The sequence below is a fragment of the Eutrigla gurnardus genome, assembly GCF_963514095.1.
Source record: "Eutrigla gurnardus genome assembly, chromosome: 11".
Lineage (NCBI taxonomy): Eukaryota > Metazoa > Chordata > Actinopteri > Perciformes > Triglidae > Eutrigla > Eutrigla gurnardus.
The window spans coordinates 10,780,338-10,804,193 of NC_139925.1; the positions used below are offsets into that span (position 1 = coordinate 10,780,338).

A 23,856-nucleotide genomic window follows, 5' to 3' on the forward strand; every position below is an offset into this window, starting at 1 on the left:
TCCAATGATATCATTTGAATATAGTTGAATAAACTTTTATATATACATATCCAGTGAGTGGTATTGTGTTTTCTTATCTCTCTTTCACCTCACCATGTTGATGCATTTTCAAACTGGATTTCCATTCAGCAAGGATTTGAAGAGGGCGATATATATTGATGTCTTCATTTCATTATTGTGGCTGGTTATTTCTGGGAATAATTTGCGATCAGCGTCTGTGACAGGTGGTAGTAGACTTAAAAGGTACCACCTAAGTCATCCTAAAGGGTTTAAAGAATAAAAAGCTTCATTAATGTTAATTAAATAATTACCTGCTGATATATAGATCAGTTATAAGGAACTGATGAGAACATCTGTTTGGTTGTCAACTTAGGATGCAGACCAAAATGAATCTATTAACAACTTAATAACTATTATAGCTCATAATCCCGACTGGATGGCTGATAAAGTTATAAACAAAATATTTAATACTGGTTTGCCATCTGATTGCATTGTAACCAAATAGGAAGGGTGGGTACCGGTATAGACCGGTATAGGGGGACTTTTCACAACCTGGCAACACTTTCTTGATGGCATATAAATGATCCGGCTTAATGATTAGTTACACACCCTAGAGACTGACCATTCCGAAAGTGGTTAAGACTTTAACGTATAGCGGGTCAGACCTGCTGACACTCCGGTGTTAATCACGCGTGTCTCTCCCAAGAATTACATGCCTGTTCAGTGCGCGGTACGTCGGGGATTAAGCTTAATAGGCTTCACTCGTCTGCCGCACTCGGCATGTCTTGAGCACGAATGTAGCTCTCGATGTCAGGCTTTTTTCGCGGACTATGGCCATAATTTGTTACCTGCTAGTCATAGCTTTGTTAAACATCCGGCCGCATGAAACGTATTCTCGATGTTTACGCGGGTGCAGCTGTGTGGAAGGCCGCCATGGCAGGTAAGACGAGGATTCATGAAGTGCGAGCTGCTCAAGGCAGGCGTATTTTTAACCTAACGGTGTCAGTGGGAGGTGGTAGAAGGATCAAGGACGTGGTTACATAAAAAGTGCATTTCTTATATAGTCTCAAAATAAGTCAAAACGTTTAGCAGCTGTGGCTCCAATGTGTGGGTCATAGTATACTGTGTTTACAAAAGCATCGTTTCCTTTGAATCATAGGTCGCTCATATGCATGGAGGAGAGCGCGTTTGCGGCCATTCCAGTGAACCTTCCAGATGATATGACCAAAATACGAATAGAGAAGTCTCACTTCACCGAAATACCCAAAGGGGCGTTCTCCCAGACGCCCGGCTTGGAGAACCTGTGGTTGAACTTCAACGACATCACAGTGGTGAACTCGAGGGGTCTGGAGGGTTTGGCAAACTTAACGGAGCTCCGTCTGCAAGGCAACAAGATCCGTTCAGTACCATGGACAGCGTTCGAGGACACGCCGGCCCTGAAGATCCTGGACCTGAAGCACAACCTGCTGGACGTCCTGCCCGAGCACGCCTTGAAATTTTTGCCAGATCTGACGTACTTAGACTTATCCTTCAATCGGCTTACGGTCATATCGAAGGAGGTCTTCCAGAATTGGCCTCTCTACCAAAAACTGCAGAGCGCGGGGGAGCGGGAGGGAGCCGATTTCGGGCCGAACGTGGTCCTGGCGCTCCACGACAACGCGTGGCTGTGCGACTGCCGCCTGAAGGGCTTCGTGGAGTTCATCAGGTCCCTGAGCCCTCCGATTATACTGATGAACTCCTACCTGAGCTGCTCGGGGCCGGACTTTAAGGCGGGCAAGTTCTTCCACGAGGTCGAGCTGCAGACGTGCGCGAAGCCCGTCGTCACCACGCCGACCTCCAACATCAGCCTGCCTCAGGGCGCCAACCTCACGCTGCGCTGCCTGGCCAAGGCCCGGCCAGAGCCCGCGGTGTGGTGGACATATGGTCTAAAGTTAATCAGAGGATTGCATGGTAAGAGTGGGATGTCCACGTTATGTCAGCCACACACCCAGAGTGATATCTTGTGATAAATTAGATACTTAAACAGGTTTTAATCGCAGGCCTCATAACCCCTCTTTAAGATGAGGAGGGATAAATCTCTATATGCACTTTAATCACTACAGATTCTCTCAATCTGTGTTGATAGGAGATTATACTGTAGTCCACCTAACGCCAGAAGTGTTGGGCTATAGGCCTACTCTGTAATTAATTCTTAGAAGTAACGTAACCTTTAGAGTCAACTGATATGCAGATCATGACCGGTAATCAGTTTATCACATTTAACTACATTTAAGTTCAATATTGAGCAAGACTAAACACTACTTTAATAACACTTCCTTTATAACAGGTTTATGGTTTTGCGGCTTTATGATGGTTAATAAATTATGCATTAATGCTTGTAATTCAGTTATAAAAGCAAGCAAACATTTTCTAGTTTCAACTTCTCAGTTGTGAGGATTTGTCTTATTTTAAAGTACATTTATTATATTTAGGTTCTGGACTGTTATTCAGACAAAACAAGCAACATGCTCACATCACCTCAAACTTACAGAATGTCCTATTTATTTTTAAAACTGCTGATGTCTGGTATATATCTGTCCCACGTGTCTAGGGGTCATATTATTATTCAGACTTTCCCTTTAATGAACACAAGTGGCTTCTTTTTCCACCTAAACCAGAATTTGGTGAAAAATGTCTCAAGAAAATTTACAAAACTAGTTCAATTGTCTAAGCTTGCATGTCTTTAAAACACATTTTTTTCCCTCCCAGAGTCTCAGGAAAGAGTGGATGAATACACCATCAGATCCCTCCTGGTGATCTCCTCCCTGCATGCAGCTGACCGGGGGGTCTACACCTGCACTGCTGTCAACTTCATCGGAAACTCCTCTGTCAGCGTCCTCCTGGACGTCGACTCTCCCGACGGCTCCCAGGCATCACTCCTCCCTGGCAAACCGGCTCTACCTGCTGGGAGTGATGAAAACGTCTACATTGACATCCACATTGCCAAACAGACAATCCGTGGTATTACCATTGAGTGGTACGCCGCCTTGGAGCATCCGGCTGAAACCTGGTTCACCATCCACTTTGGCCCCGCAGGCACCGATCACAAAGAGATGATCTACATCGGCCCTGGGATTCACTCTTACTCCGTCTCTGACCTGATGCCTGCTACCAAATATGAAATCTGTGTCACCCTTAAGAACAAGGCACCACATCACGGCCAGTGCATTGTGTTTGTAACAGGAAGTGACATTACTCAGATGGAACAGAGGGAGAAGCTGATTCATATAATAGTAATAGTTTTAGCCATGGTGCTGGCCGTGCCTATAGGTATGTATGCCTGCACCACTGACAAGAAGCTTGACTGCCTGGAGGGCGTCATGGAGTCCTGGAAGAACCGGCAGAGAGACAGAAGCTCGCCCGGGATGGAGCGGGACAGGCAGGGCACCTTCGACAGCCTGCAGGCTGCCAGCGACGAGGGCCTGGTTAATCAAGAATCCAGTGAAGACAGGAAGGTGAGGAGGCGGTCAGATGACAGACAGCATAAAGGCAAACCCGAACACAGCAGAATCACAGCTGAACTATATTAAATCATTTGTCAAACCTAAACCTTACTCTGTCGCAGTTCTTTTTGTATAATATGACATAAATAATAGGTCTACAGTATGACACCAATTTTACTTCCCAGTAAAATATTCAGAAGCATGACCATGTTGTCTGTCTTGGTTTTAATCTCATCTCTTCCTCTGTTCTAGGCCGCGGAGTTGTTGCAAAGATGTGAATGATGACCGTTATTTCAAGAGTGTAATTCAAGATTTGCACATTTGGTTGCTGTTTTTCGTGTCTTAAAAACTGACATGTTTGTGTTGTTAACATATGTTTGAATGTCAATTATCACACAGTTTAATTTGCTGCTTGGGACTACTAAAGGATTATCTTGTCTTAAACAACCGGTGAAAAACTTTACTTAATTACCAAGGTTGGAATTGAAAATGTATAAACGCTACCAGTCACAAAATCGCATATATTGAGTTAATTGTTTGAGTTATAGAGAAGGGATAGGACCATATAAGTGTATACTTCTTTCTCCTCCTTTTGGGAGATGTAAGATTTATTCATGTTATTTGAAAATTTGTATCGATAGTTTGATATATTTACTGTTTATTTAATTTGTTATTGTTTTGTTTTTTACTTTTTTGTTCCATATCAGAATAAAATAATAAAGAAAGGAAAAAAAAATACTCATAAGAATACGAATCCCAAATAGAATCTAAGGAAGATAGGTATAGCACTGATTTGTTTTACATGAAACACTGAATGGTGCATTGCTTTAAATATTGCATGACTTTAAATGTTGCTGCCGCAAGGAATTGTGGGACAGCATTATCTTTCCTTTGGTAAAGGATGGTTCAGTGATGCTAAAGGAGATAAGAAAGGAAGCTTTCCTTAGCATTTAGGGAATTCAACCGGCTCTTATTGTGTTCCGTTTCTGTTTTATCATTTAGGAGTTTTTGTTCTTCAAACATATAGTATGAAAACAAATCATATCAATCTGTTTTAGGCATGGCTCGATATGAACATTTCATATCACGATTATCTTGGCCAAAATCATTGCAATTCACAATATTATCCCAACAATCATGAAAAAAACATTTTTATTACATCATAGATAAGACAGACAATCCAATAATGTTAAATAAGATGATCATGAATCATTTGCTCTCATTGCATATATTTGCAAAAATCACATTTCCGAGGCAATTCACTTTTGGGAAATACTCGTATATTGGCTTTTATAGAGTTTAACTTCTTTTACTTTATCTTACCTTGTGTAAATTCGAGTTTCTTCTGCATGGTGATCCTGTGAACTGCAGCAACCCACACAGGTCTCAGCTGGCCTGGTAGCTCAGTCTCCAATAGCAGACATTCATGGTGTTCAAGGACCACGGAGTTACTGGGAACACTGGTCCACAGCGGTTTCGGGTCGGACTGGGCTTGTGGTGTGCTTGCTGCTGCGCTACACGGAGACTACAGGGCCTTTTCTGAATCCTCACTCACTACAACGTTTCTTGGGTACTGCAATAAAAATACAAAGTCGGTTAATTTAAAACTACACATACCGTCTGTCCTTTGTATTTCAATCTGCTCAACCTCAAGAAAAACAACATAACGTTACAGATTTCAAGCTAGGCTACAGGCTAGGCTAACCGTACCCTCGTAGTTGTCGGCGTAACTTGAGATTTAACGATACAACTTGAAAGCTTTCTGCCTTTTACTGGTCGGTAAAGGTATGTCGAAAATTCTGTGCACATATATGCGTGGTATATCTTACAGGGATCGCGAAAAAATAGACCATTGTTGACAGCGTACGGCAACAAACCGGAAATGGGTGACTGACGTCGATCAAGTTCGGTTGCACTGCGTACGTCAAAGAGGCGTGAAAGAAGGCACACCCACTGGCTCCGTGATTGGTTAGTCATGTAAAACATATTTGCGCTTGTATTTTTTTTGTTAAATACACTTTATTAAAGACAACATATGTAATTCATACAGGACACAGATAATACAACTTCAACAATAAGTGTCCCGTGGGTACAGACAAAATAAAAAATTCAAAGTCTAAAGAAATAGAGCCAATTTCAGCCCCAAAAATCAATCCTGGAGGTCACAACGATTGCGTGTAATAGTGCTGGAGTTCCATGTTTTATGGCATCCGCATATCCATTGAGTATCCATTAATTCTTAAAGTAGGAAAGAAAGGTTTAGAAACATTGAATTTGCATTTGCATATGTAGTAGGCTATTTAGCTGGTAAAATAAAATAAATACATTAATAAATATATTTATTATAAAATACTGTCCTTCATTTTCCATTCCAATCAAATACACCAAAAGAAATATCCAACAATAACAAAAATAAAATGAATTCTGCTGAACAAAATGTATCTGTATGCGAATAGTCCCAAAACAAATGTAAAACATTTTCATCAGAATATTTACAAAGTGAGCAGTCAGGCTCAATGTCCCGTTTCTTAAGGAAAGGTTTTGCTGGATAGAAACTGGGAATTCATTAAAGCATAACTTCTCTCACTTAGTAAGAACTTTTTGTAGAGGCAACAACCATTTCTTTCTATGTTTCCCCATTCCAAAATGGGTATTTTTGGAATAAAGCCCTAATTGTTCTGTTATTAAACTTTTGTTTCGTTGATAAGCACAACCCCCCCACGGCAGTAGATAAAATGAGGGTGAGTCAGCGGCCATGGGAAGTGAATACCCCTCAGCAGCATGAATTTCTTCGAAAAACAACTGCTTCGGTTATATGATTTGTACACTAAGATTTGATAGATATTTAACCACAAAGCTGTGTGACTAAACCTTTTCGTGAACTTGACTTTGACTAACACAGGGTCATAATCTGTTCCATTTGTTCACAAAATGGCATGCACATCTAGACAGGACCTTAAACATGTATGCTCATTTATGAAAAATATTTGTTCTTTTTCATTCAAACATTTGAATCCATTTGATCAAAACGTTTTATACATTAGCATATTTAAAAATATTCAACCTTTCCACACATTCAGATATGGAACAGCTACTTTCAACATTTTGTTTCCACAGTTATCAGGCTCACTTTATTTTGGCTTACATATGACTCAACATTGTCAATTAAATTGACATATTTAGTGTAACATTATGCTGGATTTGGAACAATAAAATATCTTAAACCAGATGGTGATTATGTGAAATAATTAAGTGATTGTGCACCAATCTGTCAGTATTTATATAAATTACTTTAAAGCAGTACCCTATACAGTGTGTTGCTATGAGTTACTTTATTGCTCTTTAAAAGAGTGAGTGGACTTATCATTTATCAGTGGATTTGGGGAAATACATAATATAAAAATATTCTACAATAACAATTGTTCGCCTGAGTGTAATACAATTGTCAAAACAGGGAAGTTTCCGAGGACTGAATTTGACAGTTATTTACCACTAAAGTCATTCGATGAAGTTGTATTTCTACTGTACTGCTGTCACTGTAAACTTTCATTACCATATGTTAAATCCTCCATGCGTCACTCTACATGTACGTCACGATTCCTCGTCCCCCACTTCTGTGCACACAACACACAGCAGCCATGCGTCACACATGATCTGTGCCGACCATCCCAGACAGATGGCGTGTCGGTTATGCCTCGGCCAATGGCATTGTTCATTTGACATTAATACCCAAACACTGGCATCCTCTCCAATATCCCCTCCTGCCGTCACTTTATGATCAGATCGCACGAGCCCCCTCCTCCATCTCCATGTGATGTCTCCTGTGATGCAAGCGGTTCATCTCTGCCGTTTCTATTGACTGCAGGGTTTTAAACGGCCGGCTGAGATTGGCAGCTCTCATTTTCTGGAGCAGAGACACATCTGTTTTCTTGCTTGTTCAGGCATGTTTATATCATTTGCAGGGTGGGAGATTGATGCTGCTTTTTGTTGTAATCCTTATGCACCACTTATGACACAAGACCGCAGCTATTTCAGCACAGAACGCCATGCATGCATTACAACGTTATTTATCTCTTTACATATCCTAATGTTGCATAAAGCAGCAAATTATTTAAACATTTTGTGACCCATAGTTTTCTTTCATTCTAAAGCATCAGTGCTCTTTGCAACTTTTAACTCTGTAATCCTCTATCAAATAGCCCAGTAATCCTGGCTGCCTCTTACATGGCATAATGCATGATCATTTGGGCTGCTCCTAATATTCCCTCATTTCATTTCAGAGCATTAACAGCTTGCAACACTGAAAACTTCTTGTGCTTACGTGTGTGACAGTTTTGATCTAAAATTTGGGGCTTGGTTCCTCAAGAATCTTTGGGACTGTACTGCCCTGAAAAAGCAACACATCGCACATTTGCTTGTGTAATTGTGGGCTGTTTTTGCTTGAATAAAAATAAATATCCCAACTGAGGCATTACAACCATACAGAATGTGCCAGTAGAGGCAGTTCAAAGCCAGTCACACACATCTTGTCAGTTAAATCAGGGCAGATGGACTTTGGGTTTTTCGCCAACGATGCAATATTGTACAAAGATGAACAAATTGGTCCTTGGATTAGAGACAGTAATCTGCAAAATTTGTGTTTTATGTAACTTTTGAAATGGTGTGCATGTTTGCTCATGATGTCTACTCAAATACCCACTGAGTGTTTTAGTGTAACTTCATAATTGGTAGTGCTCACATTGATATTGGAGTTAAGGGGAGCATAAGGCCTTGTATCAGGATAATATATTACATGTTTTCTGAACATCTGGTGAGGCTTTAGTAAAAACAGCACATGTAATATTATTGTGTAAGGCCTTCTGCATACATCTGATTTTAACTTGCAATATGCTTATTTATGTTCTATGTGTGTTGATTCAGTGTTTGGCTAGATGTTGCTGTATTTAAAATGTTTTTTTTAATAATAGCTGAAGACATGCTGCACCAACAAGTAGAGAGGAACAATATGATTTGGCAAAACCTCCCTAAAGGCCATAAAAGCTTCAGTTTGAGTCATTATCGTTTTTGTTTAAAGATTCGGAAACAGTGATCTCAAATCTTTTCTCGATCTTTATCTTTCACCGAACGCTGTGGTGAAGCAGCTTCTCCTCCGCCTCCAGAAGGGGGTAGTAGAGTATATTTTCAGGCTCATTGACGACGTCTTAACTTAATTTAATTGCAACAAAGCTGTTGCTTGGTGTGTTTCACAGAGCCTTCAAGGCTACAGTCTAATGATCTGAGCACTCTGGATTAATCCTGGACAGCCGGTTGTTACGAGTCAGCCTACACTGTTTTAAACTACCTTAAAAAAACAACAATAAAGGAGTTCTTCAGTAATTACATCAGTAATTGTGTAATATAAATAAAATAAAAACAGACTGAATGGTGCCTCTCTACATCCACAAATTAGTATTTTCACTCTTGATGAACCAACGTAAAAGAGCTTGTTATTGAGTGTTTTCATATCATGGTATTGCTGGTTTTTCTAGAGCACAATTATCTAAATACTACTGTTGAAATTAAAAATAAAGCCCTTTATTGGTAGTAAAATCTTGACAGGTATTTTGAAAGCAACAGTTTTTTTTTTCATCAAAAAAAGACACCAACAGAAGCAGATAAACCACCTAATAAACATATGAGACACATCCTTTAAATCTGAAAATAAACATTACGTGGCTGCTGCAAAACAAGGGTCTAAACAGTGCTTTACACCTGCGCAGAAGGATTAAAAGTCTTCCTAACATGATCACTTTGGTTCTCTACCCTCGGCTCAGCTGATCTCTTTAGACAGTTCAAGTGTCATGAAATCTCTTGTAAGGAGCTTGGAAGGATCCCAAAAAAACAGTCTTGCTTGTTGTGATGTGGATGACTTCATTCCCGACAAGGGATCTGGGGTGAATAACTTTAAGCCACTAGTGTGTCAACAAATGGTTCAAAAGGTGGAATTTATCTGTTACAGATTGATACAGAAACTTGAAACAACAAATTGTCATGAATTAAAAACATGTAAAGGATTTTTTTTTTGCCATCAAAATGAGATTATTGATACACAAGGAATTAAGCTGTTTCAGTGTATTTAATCTTTTTTGAAAACATGCACACGCACACACTTGCACGCACACACACACACTCACAAAATTGAGTTTCACAGTTTATTTTTGACAGTAAAAACATCACTCGACAAAAACAATCCCACCTCAAGCTTAATTTAGCATCGATTCTGGAGCTTTTGCTCAGATCACATGATCTCATCATATTCAAATGAAGTCTGCCCGCTTTTCTGAGAAAAACACGTAAAGTTTGAACATTTCCATGAGTAGTGGGCAGACTGGATCTACTGATGAAGACCATGAAAGCTCCAGGACAGCTACTAAATGGAGCTTCAGGTAAGATTTGTTTTTTCTTCATCAAGCGCTATCAATGTTTCAGCAGCCTCTTCTGTTCCAGTCTCATCTTGAGCTCTGAGACCAGCGCTGAGTTCATAGTGTCCTGTCTGTTCATCACTGGCTTCTTTCTAGGTTTGGCCGCCACTGTTGCCGAGACAGTGGGCACCACCCACTTCCTGTCCCCCGGGATGTACGTGGGTGGTGGAGGGGGAAGACACGGGGCGCAAGGCGGCGGAGGCCATTGTCTCACAATGTTGGTCATGTTGTTGTTGTAGTTGACGTTCTCCACGATGACCTCCGGCTCTGGCTCTACTTCTTCTTCTTCTTCTACTTCTACTCGGAACTTCTCTCCAGGGGGTTCTTGTGTCTTGAAGGGGTTTTTGAAGTGCCAGGGGTGCTGTTTCTGCCTCCTCCTCACGCGGCGGTTAGGCAGGATCCGGTTGGACTTTTTGTTGCGCATGAATGTTGCGGTAGAGATGACGACTGTGATTATGACCATGAGACAAATGAAACCAGCAAGCATGCCTAGGATTTGCAAAGGGTCGTTTCTATTATGCATCAAAAATGATCCCAAAGGCCCCCCACTGAGTTGGGTCTGTAAAAGAGCACAGGGAGAATTTACATCCATGGGACTGAAGTCATAGGCTGTCACACAAAGATTACTTGTGAATATTGTCCCCTTGCATGTACTGTAGTACTGCATGCACTCATCATTTGGCTAAAAAAAGATCATGTTGTATGTCTTGCAAATGAAACATAATAGAAATGATTATAATAGTTGAATTCATCCTTCCACTGTTTTATATTTTGTCAAGACAAGATCAGAGAGGTTGACTGAGAAACCTATAGCTGAGGCCATCCAACATCTGAGAGGGAATTATATATATATATATATATATATATATATATATATATATATATATATATATATATATATATATATATATATATATATTTTGGTTGCAGTTGTGGTGTCATAATGTGATAATAAAAAAGGGAAAATTACTAAATTGTGCTCCTGTACTCTCTTACAGACACAGCCTTGTTCCACTACAAAATCCTTTGAAAACGGAATAAAACAACAGTACTGCTGTGCTGATGATCTCAAGGCAAGCTTTATTTACGGCACAGGCCTCCTTATAATCTTTCTGATCTTGCCCTGAGCTTGTACACGGGACTTTTTCACAGAGTTCCAGTATATAAGAGTTGAAATGAAGATTGTCAATGAAATGGCGAAGGTGACAACGGTCAAACAAATCCCAAACACAGCCCCCGGACGTTTCCGTAGGCCCAAGAAGTACGAGACAAATCTGGATTTGACCTGGAAACATGACAATTGCATTTGTGTGAGATTTTTCTTCTCTTCTACTTAAGCAAACAACTGGTGAAGCTGATATTCTGGGATGTGATGAAACGGGTTATTCTGCATGAAAAACGGCACCTCTACATACAAATTATCTACAATATTAACAATCAGCAGATAAATTCACTCCTTTTATTCTAATCTACAGTGCAGTGAAATGTGTTTGTTTGTGTGAGAGCTATACTGCAATTATACAAATTAAATAATATATATTAAATTCAAATTAGGGGGTTCAAAGAAGTTGAACCAGACAATAATTATTACAGTATTATTATGTATAGATATCACCCCTCTCATGGGTGTGACTGACATATTGCAACTTACAGCTTCCGTGATGTCGATCTTGATGACGGCGGTGGTGCTGAAGGACGGCTGGCCCCGGTCCCGAGCCTGCACCACCAGGGACCAGGTGCAGTCTCTCTGCTTGGTGATGTTCTGGATGATGGCCATTGACTTGATGTAGGACTTGAGCATGATCTCCCCCGTGTCCATGTCGATGTCAAAGATGTTGTTGTCCGGCTCGGCCTTCATGATGGCGTACTCGATGACGTTGTTGGGCACTTCTGCGTCGTCGTCTACGGCCTGGGTAGATGAACGTTGAACATTTAATGGTATTGGATTTAACTTTATCCGACAAATCCAAGATGAGCAAATACCTCTATTTTCACCGGCGCTCCAATGACCATCGTCTTCTCGAGGAAGTTGTCATTGAAAGCAGGAGGGTGGTCGTTCAGGTCCAACACAGTCACGAAGACCTCGGCCAGGCTGTACTTCCCCTCCGCATCCTCCGCCTTCACGTAGAAGTTGTACTTGGACCTCACCTCCGCGTCCAGGCTCGCCCATGGCTGGGTGTAGATGATCCCGGATGCAGGCTGGATCAGGAACCTATAAAAGTGATGCAGTGAGTCATGTTATTTTCTTCTTAGCTAGGCTTATTGTGAATGTATACACCCTTTCTGATGTGAGCATTTTGCCCAATACCACCTTTATGATGGACAGCACATACATGAGGGTTCATTACAGGGGTTTGGTGCTTGGATGAACTGTTAACATACAGCACAATAGTGGAATTAGACTTGTTTAGTTACCCTACAATGACTTTGTCACAGTCAGAAGCAAAGAACAGTCTATTTTCTCCTCCAATCCCATTAAAGGATTAACAATGAGGGCCAGTAGGCAAAGACCAGGTCTGCTTGCTCCTATGTATGCTGAAGTATACTACAAGACACTTTCAAGAACAGAATTAAAACATGTATTATTTTGCAGATGCAGGAGGAATCTTTTTGGCATTTATTGTTTCTTAACAATTTCAAAGAAGCACTCTGTAATCTGAAGTGACACAGTTTCAAAATGGTTTTGCCCCCCAAAAAATGATGCACTAAGATAAAAAATAATTAAAAATTGTGTTCCAAATCTCTCTCCTCTGCTTATTTCGAAAATCCGTCTCCTGGACGCCATGTGACATCACATATCTCCTCTAATTCATCGCTACAGAGCTCAAATTCTCCAAAATACTCTCCCACTACATACATTTCATCGTACGCAGCAAATGGGTTATTGGGATCGGCCTGAGAGATTAAATACGTCTCTACTAACATACACCTGTTTATGTTGCCGCTGTATGTTATATTGCCATGTTTCCTTTGCTCTACTCTCTAATCTCAGGCATGCAGATAGAAATGTAATTAAAACTAACTTTGTACACAATGGAGGTGGTCTCTTGGAGTGTATCTGTAGGGATCTGAAAGGAAAGCTGTGGGTATACTGTGTGTTATTAAGAGAGAACAGTGACCGCTGACCTCTTTCTCAGAGGTTCGACTTCTAACAGGAAATCTAATAAAAATCGAGTTGAGAGAAAATACCAGCAAATCCTCGGAGGGACTACAGCACATAGGCCCAAACAGAAGCAAGGTCTAATATGAAAAAAAACAGACTGCTGTGATATTTCTGGAATATACTCTTTAAGGCAGATGCACTTGTGCGATAGGTGGTCTTCATACTCAGTGGTACAGTGACTACAATTAAAATGACACATCTTTCATTTAATTCATCTAATGCCATGTTGTGTGCCTGATTTTTAAAAAAAGGAACACTGTGTTCTGTTTTTCTGCTGCTTACAAACGCTCAGGGTATCAACTGCTAATAATGTTGTATAAGCCTTTTTTTGTGTTTTCATTCTCATTTGCTTCTGCACTTTCTGCACGTTTACACTGAGAGAACGGGTTAGGTTTAGAGCGGTGGACTGGCACTAAACCCGGTATGGTTGCACATATTATATCAAATATGTATTTTTATTGTGCAGAATAAAAAATAAATGAACTAAAATACGTTTTATTTTGACAGCAAGATGATGCTATTCAAGCATTGATAAGCAAAATGTCCGTCATTGCATGTGTGGAGGTGTACGGCATTGTGCTTGAGATATTAGAGTTAAAATCGAGACACAATAATAGCGTTATAAGGATGAGAGGAATTTCTAGGGGGTGCTGAGTTCTCGCCAGTAAAGAGAGACAATTTCTTTTCAGTTTAAATTTGTTATAGATGTTGTTATACTCACAAGTCAGCCCCTGATCCGTAGATGGAGTACTTCACATCACCCCAAGGTCCTGAGTCTGGGTCTGTTGCCTGTGGATAAAAGGAAATAGAGAATACATTTTTGTTTTTATGAATTTGGTTGCGGTATTCGCATAAATTAGGCCAGTTCAATGCGTTTTAGTGCGATATGTGGCTCAGTGAGGCTCCTTTCTATGTCTGATAAACCTCAGAATATTGATGTTAGATGTGTTTGGACCTCTTTATAAAGCAGACCTGCCTGCCGCCATTGATTCATTAAACCAAATGAATGTGTGCTGGATTGGATGGAGATGTAGCAACGGCTAAGCTATAAAAAGGCTGTTTTTTTTATGTCATGTGAACATCATCATGGGCAACGGCTAATCTGTCTGTCTGTCGCTGCAGGGATGCCTGTTCACTGTCTCCCTGTGTCCAAGGTCACTTTTTGGCTGTTGTTTCATCTGATTGAAATTGCCTGGGATCAAGGAAATGAGCCTCTGTGGTGTTCACGCAAGGGATTTATCAGCAGCCCCCCCGTTGCTTTGAGCCTCTGCAGGGTTCATATTAACTGACAAGGACAAAGGTTAAGATAGTCCAAAAAAAAAAAAAAAAATCATCCATCTATCCACCCAGCCGTCATTTTTAGACAAAATGACACTGGAACATGTTGCTAAAAGTGTCTATTTCTGCACACATTTTTGTGCTGCAGCCGCATGTGCTACTAAGCATTAGGGGGGAGAAATCTGGGAATTTGGTGTTACACAACAAAATGAAAGTGATAGCCATCTGGCAGCTTACCTCGCCTAGCTTTTATCTATGTTTTCACATATTATCCCAACCCTCACTGCTCAAAAAGTCTACATTTAGGGAATTAACGGCCCTCTTGGGCATTTTCGTTAAAATCAGCATTCCTCTTTAGCTCAGAGTGACGTACGTTGGGGTTGGCATGTATTTTTAGACAGGATGAAGACTCTCTCTCACCGTGACTGACACCACATTGGAGCCACCGGGCGAGTTTTCTGGGATTCTGGCTATGTAGTAATCCGAGGAGAATTTGGGAGCGTTGTCGTTCGTGTCCAGGAGATGAATGATGATGTCGGCTGTGGCGCTGAATCTCTCGGGCGTATCAATCTCAACTGCAAGTAGCTAAAGAGGAGACAGACTACAAATAAATAGATGGAAAAAAAAGAGCAAAGAAAGACATTTTGGGGGGAATGTGCGGTGTCTTTTCAGTCCACTGTGGTGCAATGTGTTCACCTTGTATGTGAGAAAGTGGTGCTTCTCATAGTCCATGGCAGCAGAGTCCTCTACTAAGATTGTGACCTGGGCCTCGTTGAGTACAGTCTGGGGGACGACTCGCAGCATCCGTCCAGGTCCGAGCAGTCGCAGATTAAATTTAGCGTTTGCACCCTTGCAAGAGAACGAACACACATCATCACATTAGTCAGAATGTCTCATTAGTGAAAATGACCGTTATGTTACACATGCAAGAATCTATTTATAGTGATCTGCATTTGTTGCGAAGCGATCGCAGACATACAGCATAATCCATGTAGTGTATAGTCCCATTCAATCAATGTAAAAGCTTTGTGTCTTTTCGTTATTACAGTAATGTATGAGAGAGATCAATGGGATATCAGTGGAGGCAGTAGTATTCCTGGTGAAACGTAATATCGCTGGAGAGCTCGCCCATGATTTGGACGAGGTTCATGCAAGGAGCTGGAAAACACAAAGAGACTTGCATAAGCCGACACGTGGCAGAGCCAGAGAGCACCTTTTAATTTGTGTTGGCTTACTTTCAAATATGTGCAATTTTAAAAGGATTGTCTGTGATAATGGCAGGCTTAAAGTCATTCCCTAGACGAAAAAAAGGCACAACGACCGTCGGTTGCATCAGTTTGTTATTAGATAACGATGTAATTTCGAAAAAATTAGTGTTATTACATAAACACCAGAACATAATCACTGTTCCTCACTCCTGAGGCAGCTTTCCAAGGCAATTACATTGTGTCAGGGGGTGAAATATGATGGTCTCCCCACCTGATCAGAGTCATTGACGGTGATTTTAAGCCCCCGGAGTATCTCTCCCTCCGGTGGATGCTCATACATGGTCAACTCGAACATGTTCTGTGGGCCGTTCTCTCCGTAGAAAGTAGGCGGATTGTTGTTCAGGTCCACCACGCGTATCACCACCGTGGTTATCCCGTACTCCATGGGTCTGCCTTCAGGACTTATTTCCGATGCCTGCACACACGGGGTGAAGGTTATGCAGATTAGTATACAGCATGCAAACAGCAATCAGTTGTACTTTGTGAAGTGCAACCTACCTTGACTTTAATGTTAAAGATTTCTCTCTTCAGATACACGGGGAGAGTCAGCAGGGTGATGCAACCGCTTGTTTTATTGATGCTAAAAACTCCATCGTCGCCTGGAGAGACAAACAGCAGGCAGACCGATGAACACTTTTGATTGATTTCAAAATCATTCTCATCACGAGACGCTACTCTTCATCATTCTAAACTTCCTCGAGTGAGTCGCTCACCATCGTCGAAGGAATAAATGACCGGATTTGGGTTTCCCACGTCGCCGTCTTTGGCTTCAACAGTGAATATTTCGGATCCCTGAGGAAAAGATCACCAAAAAGTTTTTACCGTAAAACCAAGTGACAAAAAGACAGATAATCAGTGGTAGAAGTTTTTATATATGATATATTTCTGCTATTAAACAGCTGTCTCTCTTTACATTAAGTCTTTTTTTTTTTCATTTCATTTTTGACAAATGTACTTATTGTAAGTCGCTTTGGACAAAAGCGTCTGCTAAAGGCCCTAAATGTAAATGTAAGTAATTCAGTAATCGGTTGTAATCCACATTGTCAAAAAACGGATGATATACTGGTTAAAACTGCAGAATGAAGCAGGGCTTTTAATTGAGCCACCCTGAGGCTGCCGCACAGCTATTCAAAACAAACGGCAATAATCTACTCTGCACCCGATACTCACCGACTCTTCAAACGGACATTGAAATGTCATGATTCTAATATTCACTTTTGGATGAAAGTCAGAACGGGTAATCACGGCCTCTGTCACTTTGACTGCAGTGACATTTTGTGCTTTCACCTGCTGTGAGAAAAGCTCTGAAGACGGCAGCGCGAGCCTCACTGAGAAATGTCAGCAACTAAAGGTCTGTGATGTGAGATAATGCTGTCTGCCTCGTGGTGTGGACGACTTTGTTGATTCTTATTGAAGGAATAAATAAATTGCTTTAACTATGTGACGTTCATGTTAAAATGGCAATGTAAGAAGCACGTGGTTAAGAACTTTACAACATGTTTAAAGACATGTGCTGTGTGTTGGTTAAAGGGTACGGGGAAAGAACTGAAGGGTGGTTTTCATACTCACTGGCACTGAAATCTCATAAACGTAGCCAAAGTAAGGCGTCCCGATAAAAGACGGCGGCGTGTCCTGAGCATCGACCACGTTAACCGTCAGGGTGGCAGAGGATGACATAAACTGCTCCTTGCCATTAAAATTACCGCCACCATCCTGGAAGAGAAGAAAATACGCAGTTTAGACTAAGACATGATGTCCAGTGAAAGAGCTACAGAAGAGTCATTGAGTTCATTTTCTACATAGTTATGTTTTATAATAATTTGTCTCATAAGTGCCCAGATTTCCATTTGTTTGGAAGTACCTAAATGTGGTCTAATATATGTTCAGTAAGGTGTTTGTGTGTCCTCGAGGCCTATTTCCTTCATCATTAAACATCCAAACATCCATTGTTTTCATGCATGTATGTTCGCCGTGTTGCTTTGTTATTGAAAACAAAGGTTCTCTATTGCATGACGGAAACATTGAGTTTTGATGCCTTTACCTTTGCAATGACAGTGATAAAGTGTGTCTTTGTTTTCTCATAGTCCAACATTTCTCCTGACTTGATACGCAGGACACCGCTGTGTCTGTCCATGGCGAACAAAGACGACTGCGGGTTCTGTAACAGAAGAATGGACACAAGCAGGATTTTAAAAGCATGCACACTTAAGGTCACAAGAGTAACAGCCTGTTGTCAAACCCTCTAACAACCCATTTCCAACCACTCACGTGAGATATCATGAAAAGTGGTCAGATGGCTGCATTAAAAACACTCAGTAGCCGCTTGAATTAGGCCGCATCATGTATAAAGTCCATCTCTATGTGCAAGTGGATGTAAAGAGCCCATATGCTCAAGGACAAGGGCAGGCAGGTGAAAGCTGCAGTGTCCAGATGTGCGGTGCCTCACTCCGGGCCAGCTGTTCGTTGGTCCTAATAGTCCAAAGTGCAAACTAACATTCTCTGCCACCCCATGTCAGAGCAGCTCTCTAAGCCTCCACTACCTGACACAAATGTAATTGTGACTTAATCCCCCCGTCCGCGTAACTACACCAGCGTATTCAGGCACACGCACACGCACACGCACATACACACACACACACATACACACACGCACATACACACACACACACACACACACACACACACACACACACACACACACACACACACACACACACACACACACACACACACACACACACACACACACACACACACACGAGCACTGGAAAAATCCAACCGATGTTAACCTCGTTATCGGTTAATATATACGTTATTTCTGTGACAAGCAGATTAACATTAGAACTTTTGATTTTTAATGCATATTCAAAAAAAAGTTAATTGTTTTATGTATGTATTTATTGTGTGAGTGAGTGGGGTGTGAGTGGGGTGTGAGGGGGCCAAGTGATACCTGGAGGAAGTAGGTGACGGAGCCCCCTGAGCCAGTGTCTTTGTCCACTGCTTCCACATGGTAGATGCTGCTGCCAGACTCAGTTGTCTACAACACAGAAAATGATTAACGCCACACAATAAAGGGTTTAAAAAGAATTGATGCAACACATAATTACTTTTATATGTTTAAAGTAATAAAGCTGGTTCATGCAGCTTTGACCCAACTTACTTCCAGGACATCAATTATAGCCGGCATGTTCAGGAATTCAGGCTGTTCATCGTTTGCATCCATTACAAATACTGTGACTCTTTCCACAACCTAACAAGAAGAAGAAGAAGAAGAAGAAGAAGAAGAAGAAGAAGAAGAAGAAATAAACCCATCATGAAACATGTTTAAGAGTTTAATTTACTATAATGATGGCACTAAACCGCGTGATCACACATTGAAGCAAATGTTGATACCTTGCTTCGCCCATCTGTGATGCTGACAAGAACGTCGATAGAATCTTGTTTCTGTGCCGAGATGGAAAACACGTTTATTTGAAGACAAACATGATGAAAAGAAACATCTTGGTTTTTCAAAGTGGTTAAAGATTACCGATCATCTGAGTCCTGTGTTAAATGTACCTCTCTGTCCAGCTGTTCCACCAATGTGATGTTTCCAGATTTGGGGTCGACCCTGAAGTATTCTTTGGACCCTGGGTCAAAGGAGAGGCCGTACCTCACCTCCTGGCCCTCGGGGTCTGTACCGTTGAGACAATAGATCTGTGTACCTGAAAGAATACATCACAGTCAAATTAGCTTCAGCTGCTGCTGACCACACATGTTTGAAAGGACCCCCGACTAGGCTGAGACTCAGGAATAATAAGCACCCTGACTGGTGGAAGATGTAGAGGGACAGCTGCACCACAGTCACAGCCAGCACACTGTCCCTCACATCAACAGGTGGCACCAGCAGGTGAGCATGTTCGTATGGACATGCCACACGACTCCTGTTCAGCCATCTACAACCATAACATGCCAATTCAGGGTCCCTGCTCTTTTCTGGAGAACATATTCCAGCACATTCGATGATGATCTGGCTGCTATGAAAGACACTAATACGCCATAGAAGTCTGATTTAGCTAGAACTTTTCTATGAAAACATCTTATCTCCACAAATTTTGTCACATCCATCCATCAAACAGTTCTGCAGATTTAGGCAAAAACATCCCAAACATGCTAACCAATTTAACATTATTCAACCGTTTAAAACAAGTGGGGAAGAAAGCAACTTGATGTTATGTCAACCAGTCAAACTGAAACTTAGCCCTTTCAGATGCCAACGCTACACGTTTTAGGGAGCTTTGATAGATACCCTCGTAGTTTATTCTCTGGTAAAGGCAAATGGAATATTGACACAAGATGTTTTTTGGTTTTCAATGATTGAACAACGGTTTCCCAGGTTTTCCAGGAAGCATAGGAACTCTGCGTTTTGACACTGCATGCTAAATGTCCTGTATGGATGATCTTACCAACAGCCGTGTCCTCAGAGAGGCTGAACAGCGCCAGGTTCCCGTTGTAGATGTAGGGTCCATTGTCGTAGAAATAGGGGGCAAAATCAGCTTGTGCTGAGGACGGTGAAATAAAAACACCATTAAATGCCTGAAAGTTTAATGTCATACACGTTATGTTAAAGTGAGACTAGACAAGACGAAATAACATCACAACACAATCTTCCTCTCACAAACTGAAATTTATAATAAGAAATAAAAACGCCCTTAATAAAATCAAGATTTACTAGTTGTGGTATGATTTGGTGGTAAATGTTTGCAAACTTAAGCAAGATATTGCCCTTTGGTACTTTTTCTAGTTGTATAGTCCAGAGCTAAAACTAGAGTGACATAAACCAAGCTCAGTCGGTTCGACCGGGATTAAAGGTGAGTTACGTCAACCTCCTAAGATACCTTTTCTATTCATAGAGCTGTGATCTCTAGTAACGGAAATGATGCTGTCTTCTATTTGTTAAATCATCTGAATATACATATAAATCAAACAAATCAATCAGTATGACAGTAAAACCGAGGAAAAATGTACAATCCTCAACCCAGTGCTGTCAACTATGTCTCAGCGTTCACAACACAGCAACACGCCAACTTTAAGCAGATAATCAAGAAGAGAAACTCACCAAAGCAGGGGTGCACAAACATAAAAAGCAGTGGCAAATGTGCTATCTTTACATTCTTCATCCTAAAGAATGAAGTCATGAAACCGCACCATGAAGACGGCTCCGTCGACAGTCCTGTACATGAGACGCAGCTCTCAAGGTGTCGGTGTGCGAGTGGAGGAGGCTGAAGGCAGATGCTCACATGCTAATCCAATGACACATCTTAAGAGTTACTCCTGGGCCGCCTCACTCCAGCCGGGCTTCTTCTGGTCAAAACACAACTTCGCAGATGACCGACGGGTATGTTTATCATGGTTACCACACCTAATAAATGAGATATAGAATAGAAATAAGATAAACGTACATTTCTTGAAAAGAGATGCTTGTTTCTGAAGGTAAGGCAGCTAAACTGTCGATATATGACTCTTGAAAATCTCAAATTCAATACTATTCTACAGTGTGTTATGAATATTGTATGTGCAATACATGCTGTCATTACATTGAAATCCTTGCTATCATGATGCTTTGATAAACTGCTAAAACTATGATTTCTTGACTGTTTTTAAAACCAGTCTTAAAACCCATTTTTACTCCCTGGCTTTCAACTCCACATGAGACTTTACTCTTGTTTCAGTGTTTTTATGGCCCTGCTTTGATTTATTGTTTTATTGTTTCTAATTGCTTTTAAAAACAATGAAATACTTGTTTTACTGTCTGTTTTATTTATTTTAGTGTTTTAATTGTTTTATGTCTCTGTAAAGCACTTTGTTTTCAACTATGGTTGTTTTAAAGTGCTATATAAATAAAGTTGAGTTGAGTTGAGTTGAGTTTTGAGGAGCCACAATCTCAGCTATAGTAATATTTTGCTTGTGATAACATTTGGACAATGTTATTGTATTAACACACAGTCTATGGTGAACTGTAAGAGAAAGCTTGTTTCTCTTTTATGAATGAGAATAAACATAACTTAACTGTGATCTGCCCTATTTTACATTAAGTGCTTAACATGCACCAAAGACTCTATATACCATTATAATGGTCAGTGATTTAGCCCCAGCTGTATGCAGTAACATCTGCTATGCACTCCACTCCCATCTGTTGTATTGCAGAAAAGAAAAAACTCCCATGATTTACTCAATTAAAAGAATAATCACAAAACAGAGGATGATGTACATGACAGCGGTGAATGATCTGATGAGATTATAGTGAGAAATCTAAATAAATAACATATAATACCATATGAGATTTGCTCCTTTTTTCCATGTTTACTATGTCAATGTGTTTGAATGTCTTTTAATTAAAATTCTCCACTGATTAACTTCATGTCTTTCTGGGATTTTTTGACTGGGATTTTGGGCAGAAGGGCTGGCTAATTTTCTTGTTTCAATATCTTATTGTTTGATAATCTATAGCCACCCAGAGGTAAACTCTTGTAAACTAATGCTTGATAATATTAACACAATGGTCCTCCGTTTGATGAACATCTTCCTACAAACACCAGCCCATCGGTAGGTAACCTTCAAGTTTATGAGTTAGGCCCTTTTTCAACAAAGTGGGTGAATGAAACTCAAATTACCTCAAATGAACCAGTTCTATTCTCCTTAAACATCATCTTAAAATGAACAAAGTGTAGCAATTAGGGGGATCTGTTGGAAGAAATTAAATAAAATACTAAAAGTAATTTTTCTTTAGTGCAAAATCACCTGAAACTCAGAATTGTAGTGTTTTCCTTCCCTTAGAATGAGCCATTTATACCTCTTCAAGGAGCCAGCCGCCATGTTTCTACAGGAGCCCTTAATGGACAAACCAAGCACTCTCTTGATATGACCAAACAGATATTGTAAAAATAACATCATTACAGTTACAGTTATTATAACTGTAACATCATTACAATTATAATATTTTATCACTCTGGAAAAAAAGTCAACCGAGCCGCCCGGTGCCCACCATTAAAACATGTTGCGTGCAAGAGGATTTACACACATGAAATAAACCTTTTACAGTCCATTCTCCTACTGAAATTAAATCTATGTTATAATCTGAGTGGTCATGGTTAGGATGTACGGTACGTAGCATGAGCTCAGCGTCTGCTCGCTGCACGGATTGTGCTTTCCCGAAAAAGTTGGCACACAGGGCGAAAAAGAGCGACACGCATTCAGAATAACAACTACAGATGTTCACTTTTAGGAACATCAGTGTTGATTTAAGATCAGTGACCAACTGCCCAGTGTGTACCTTTCAGGTTTGACACATAATGTGTCCAGGCGGTAAAGAATTCAAAGGCACATCAATGTTTTTTATGCCCTTTGAAGCAGAATATAACTTTCACATGATAGCCACACAATAAAGTCACTAAGATCACCTGTCAGGTTACTTCTGCACGCTGGTGGTCAAGGCCGTGGATTCAGGTTTAATTTCCATGGTCCCGGCAGATGGCAGGCCTAAAGATTAACCCACTGTGCTCTAATCTCTCCTCATCTTGTAATGCACAGAGCCTGTCTGTGGCCACACAGGCTCCATCAGACATAAATGTAAAGCACAATTAGCACACACAATGCTGCTTCAAGCAGAGCTGACTGGGGGCGGATATGTCGCATGTGCCGCATGATGGGTCCACAAATGCATGATCTTTTCCCATCATCTGTCACAGTGAACGTGACCTTTGTCTCAACATTTTTAAACCCCTCAGATGTTTGCCGGTGTATGCATTCTATAATAAAAAATCTGGCCCCTCGAAGCTTAAACGTGCAAGTGTCTTTGCAAGGATCATTGCAAAAAATCATACGGATAAAAGCTCACTGCTCATCTGTAGTCATCTTCTTAGTTTCTAATCCGGTGCCTTCAATCACAGCGGCACATGCTGACCTCTTTGTTCCTGTTGGGGACGGAGCCGCGGCGCTGCCCATAGGGAAATTTCAGGGAGATGCTCATCACTTCAGCTCGCTGCTGCATGTGCATCATTTTATCTGGATTATAGGCATCAATAGACAAAAAAGTGCATCTAAATCAGCGTATCCTGGAATATAAGTATCATTAAAGATCAGCCAATGACACCGCCACGTCTCAAATCATGTGGTTTCTTTTATCAGAGGAGCCCTCTTCAGTCATGGTCTTACTCTACAAGGGA

At 40.8% G+C, this 23,856-nt stretch overlaps 2 protein-coding genes across 3 annotated transcripts; one reads left to right on the forward strand and one right to left on the reverse strand.

The window, feature by feature from the left end:
* The first annotated feature begins 752 nt into the window (after nucleotides 1–752).
* lrit2 (leucine-rich repeat, immunoglobulin-like and transmembrane domains 2) lies at nucleotides 753–4,400 on the forward strand. Its single transcript, XM_084021273.1, has 3 exons — nucleotides 753–940; nucleotides 1,160–1,950; nucleotides 2,749–4,400. Exons 1-3 carry the CDS (start codon nucleotides 831–833, stop codon nucleotides 3,567–3,569), a joined length of 1,722 nt encoding a protein of 573 aa, XP_083877399.1. The 5' UTR covers nucleotides 753–830; the 3' UTR covers nucleotides 3,570–4,400.
* Nucleotides 4,401–9,172: 4,772 nt separating this feature from the next.
* cdhr1a (cadherin-related family member 1a) lies at nucleotides 9,173–20,890 on the reverse strand. Of its 2 annotated transcripts, none has more exons than XM_084021211.1 (17): nucleotides 20,751–20,890; nucleotides 20,098–20,193; nucleotides 19,211–19,356; nucleotides 19,046–19,096; nucleotides 18,813–18,902; nucleotides 18,603–18,689; nucleotides 17,694–17,810; nucleotides 17,222–17,365; nucleotides 16,366–16,444; nucleotides 16,151–16,251; nucleotides 15,864–16,067; nucleotides 15,081–15,233; nucleotides 14,805–14,969; nucleotides 13,828–13,895; nucleotides 11,927–12,155; nucleotides 11,595–11,852; nucleotides 9,173–10,502 (listed from the first exon to the last, which is right to left on the reverse strand). In XM_084021211.1, exons 1-17 carry the CDS (start codon nucleotides 20,827–20,829, stop codon nucleotides 9,939–9,941), a joined length of 2,631 nt encoding a protein of 876 aa, XP_083877337.1. In that variant the 5' UTR covers nucleotides 20,830–20,890; the 3' UTR covers nucleotides 9,173–9,938. The 2 variants fall into 2 exon arrangements, with proteins under 2 accessions (XP_083877337.1, XP_083877338.1); XM_084021212.1 differs by lacking the exon at nucleotides 9,173–10,502 and adding an exon at nucleotides 10,894–11,228.
* Between the last annotated feature and the right edge of the window lie 2,966 nt (nucleotides 20,891–23,856).

Coding starts and splice junctions, on each gene's coding strand:
- lrit2 (XM_084021273.1), top strand. CDS start 831: ATGGCCATAATTTGTTACCTGCTAGTCATAGCTTTGTTAAACATCCGG. Junction 941..1,159: donor GTGGAAGGCCGCCATGGCAG/GTAAGACGAGGA, acceptor TTTGAATCATAG/GTCGCTCATATGCATGGAGG. Junction 1,951..2,748: donor GTTAATCAGAGGATTGCATG/GTAAGAGTGGGA, acceptor TTTCCCTCCCAG/AGTCTCAGGAAAGAGTGGAT.
- cdhr1a (XM_084021211.1), bottom strand. CDS start 20,829: ATGACTTCATTCTTTAGGATGAAGAATGTAAAGATAGCACATTTGCCA. Junction 14,970..15,080: donor ACCACTTTCTCACATACAAG/GTGAACACATTG, acceptor TCTCCTCTTTAG/CTACTTGCAGTTGAGATTGA. Junction 13,896..14,804: donor CCAATGTGGTGTCAGTCACG/GTGAGAGAGAGT, acceptor TTTTATCCACAG/GCAACAGACCCAGACTCAGG.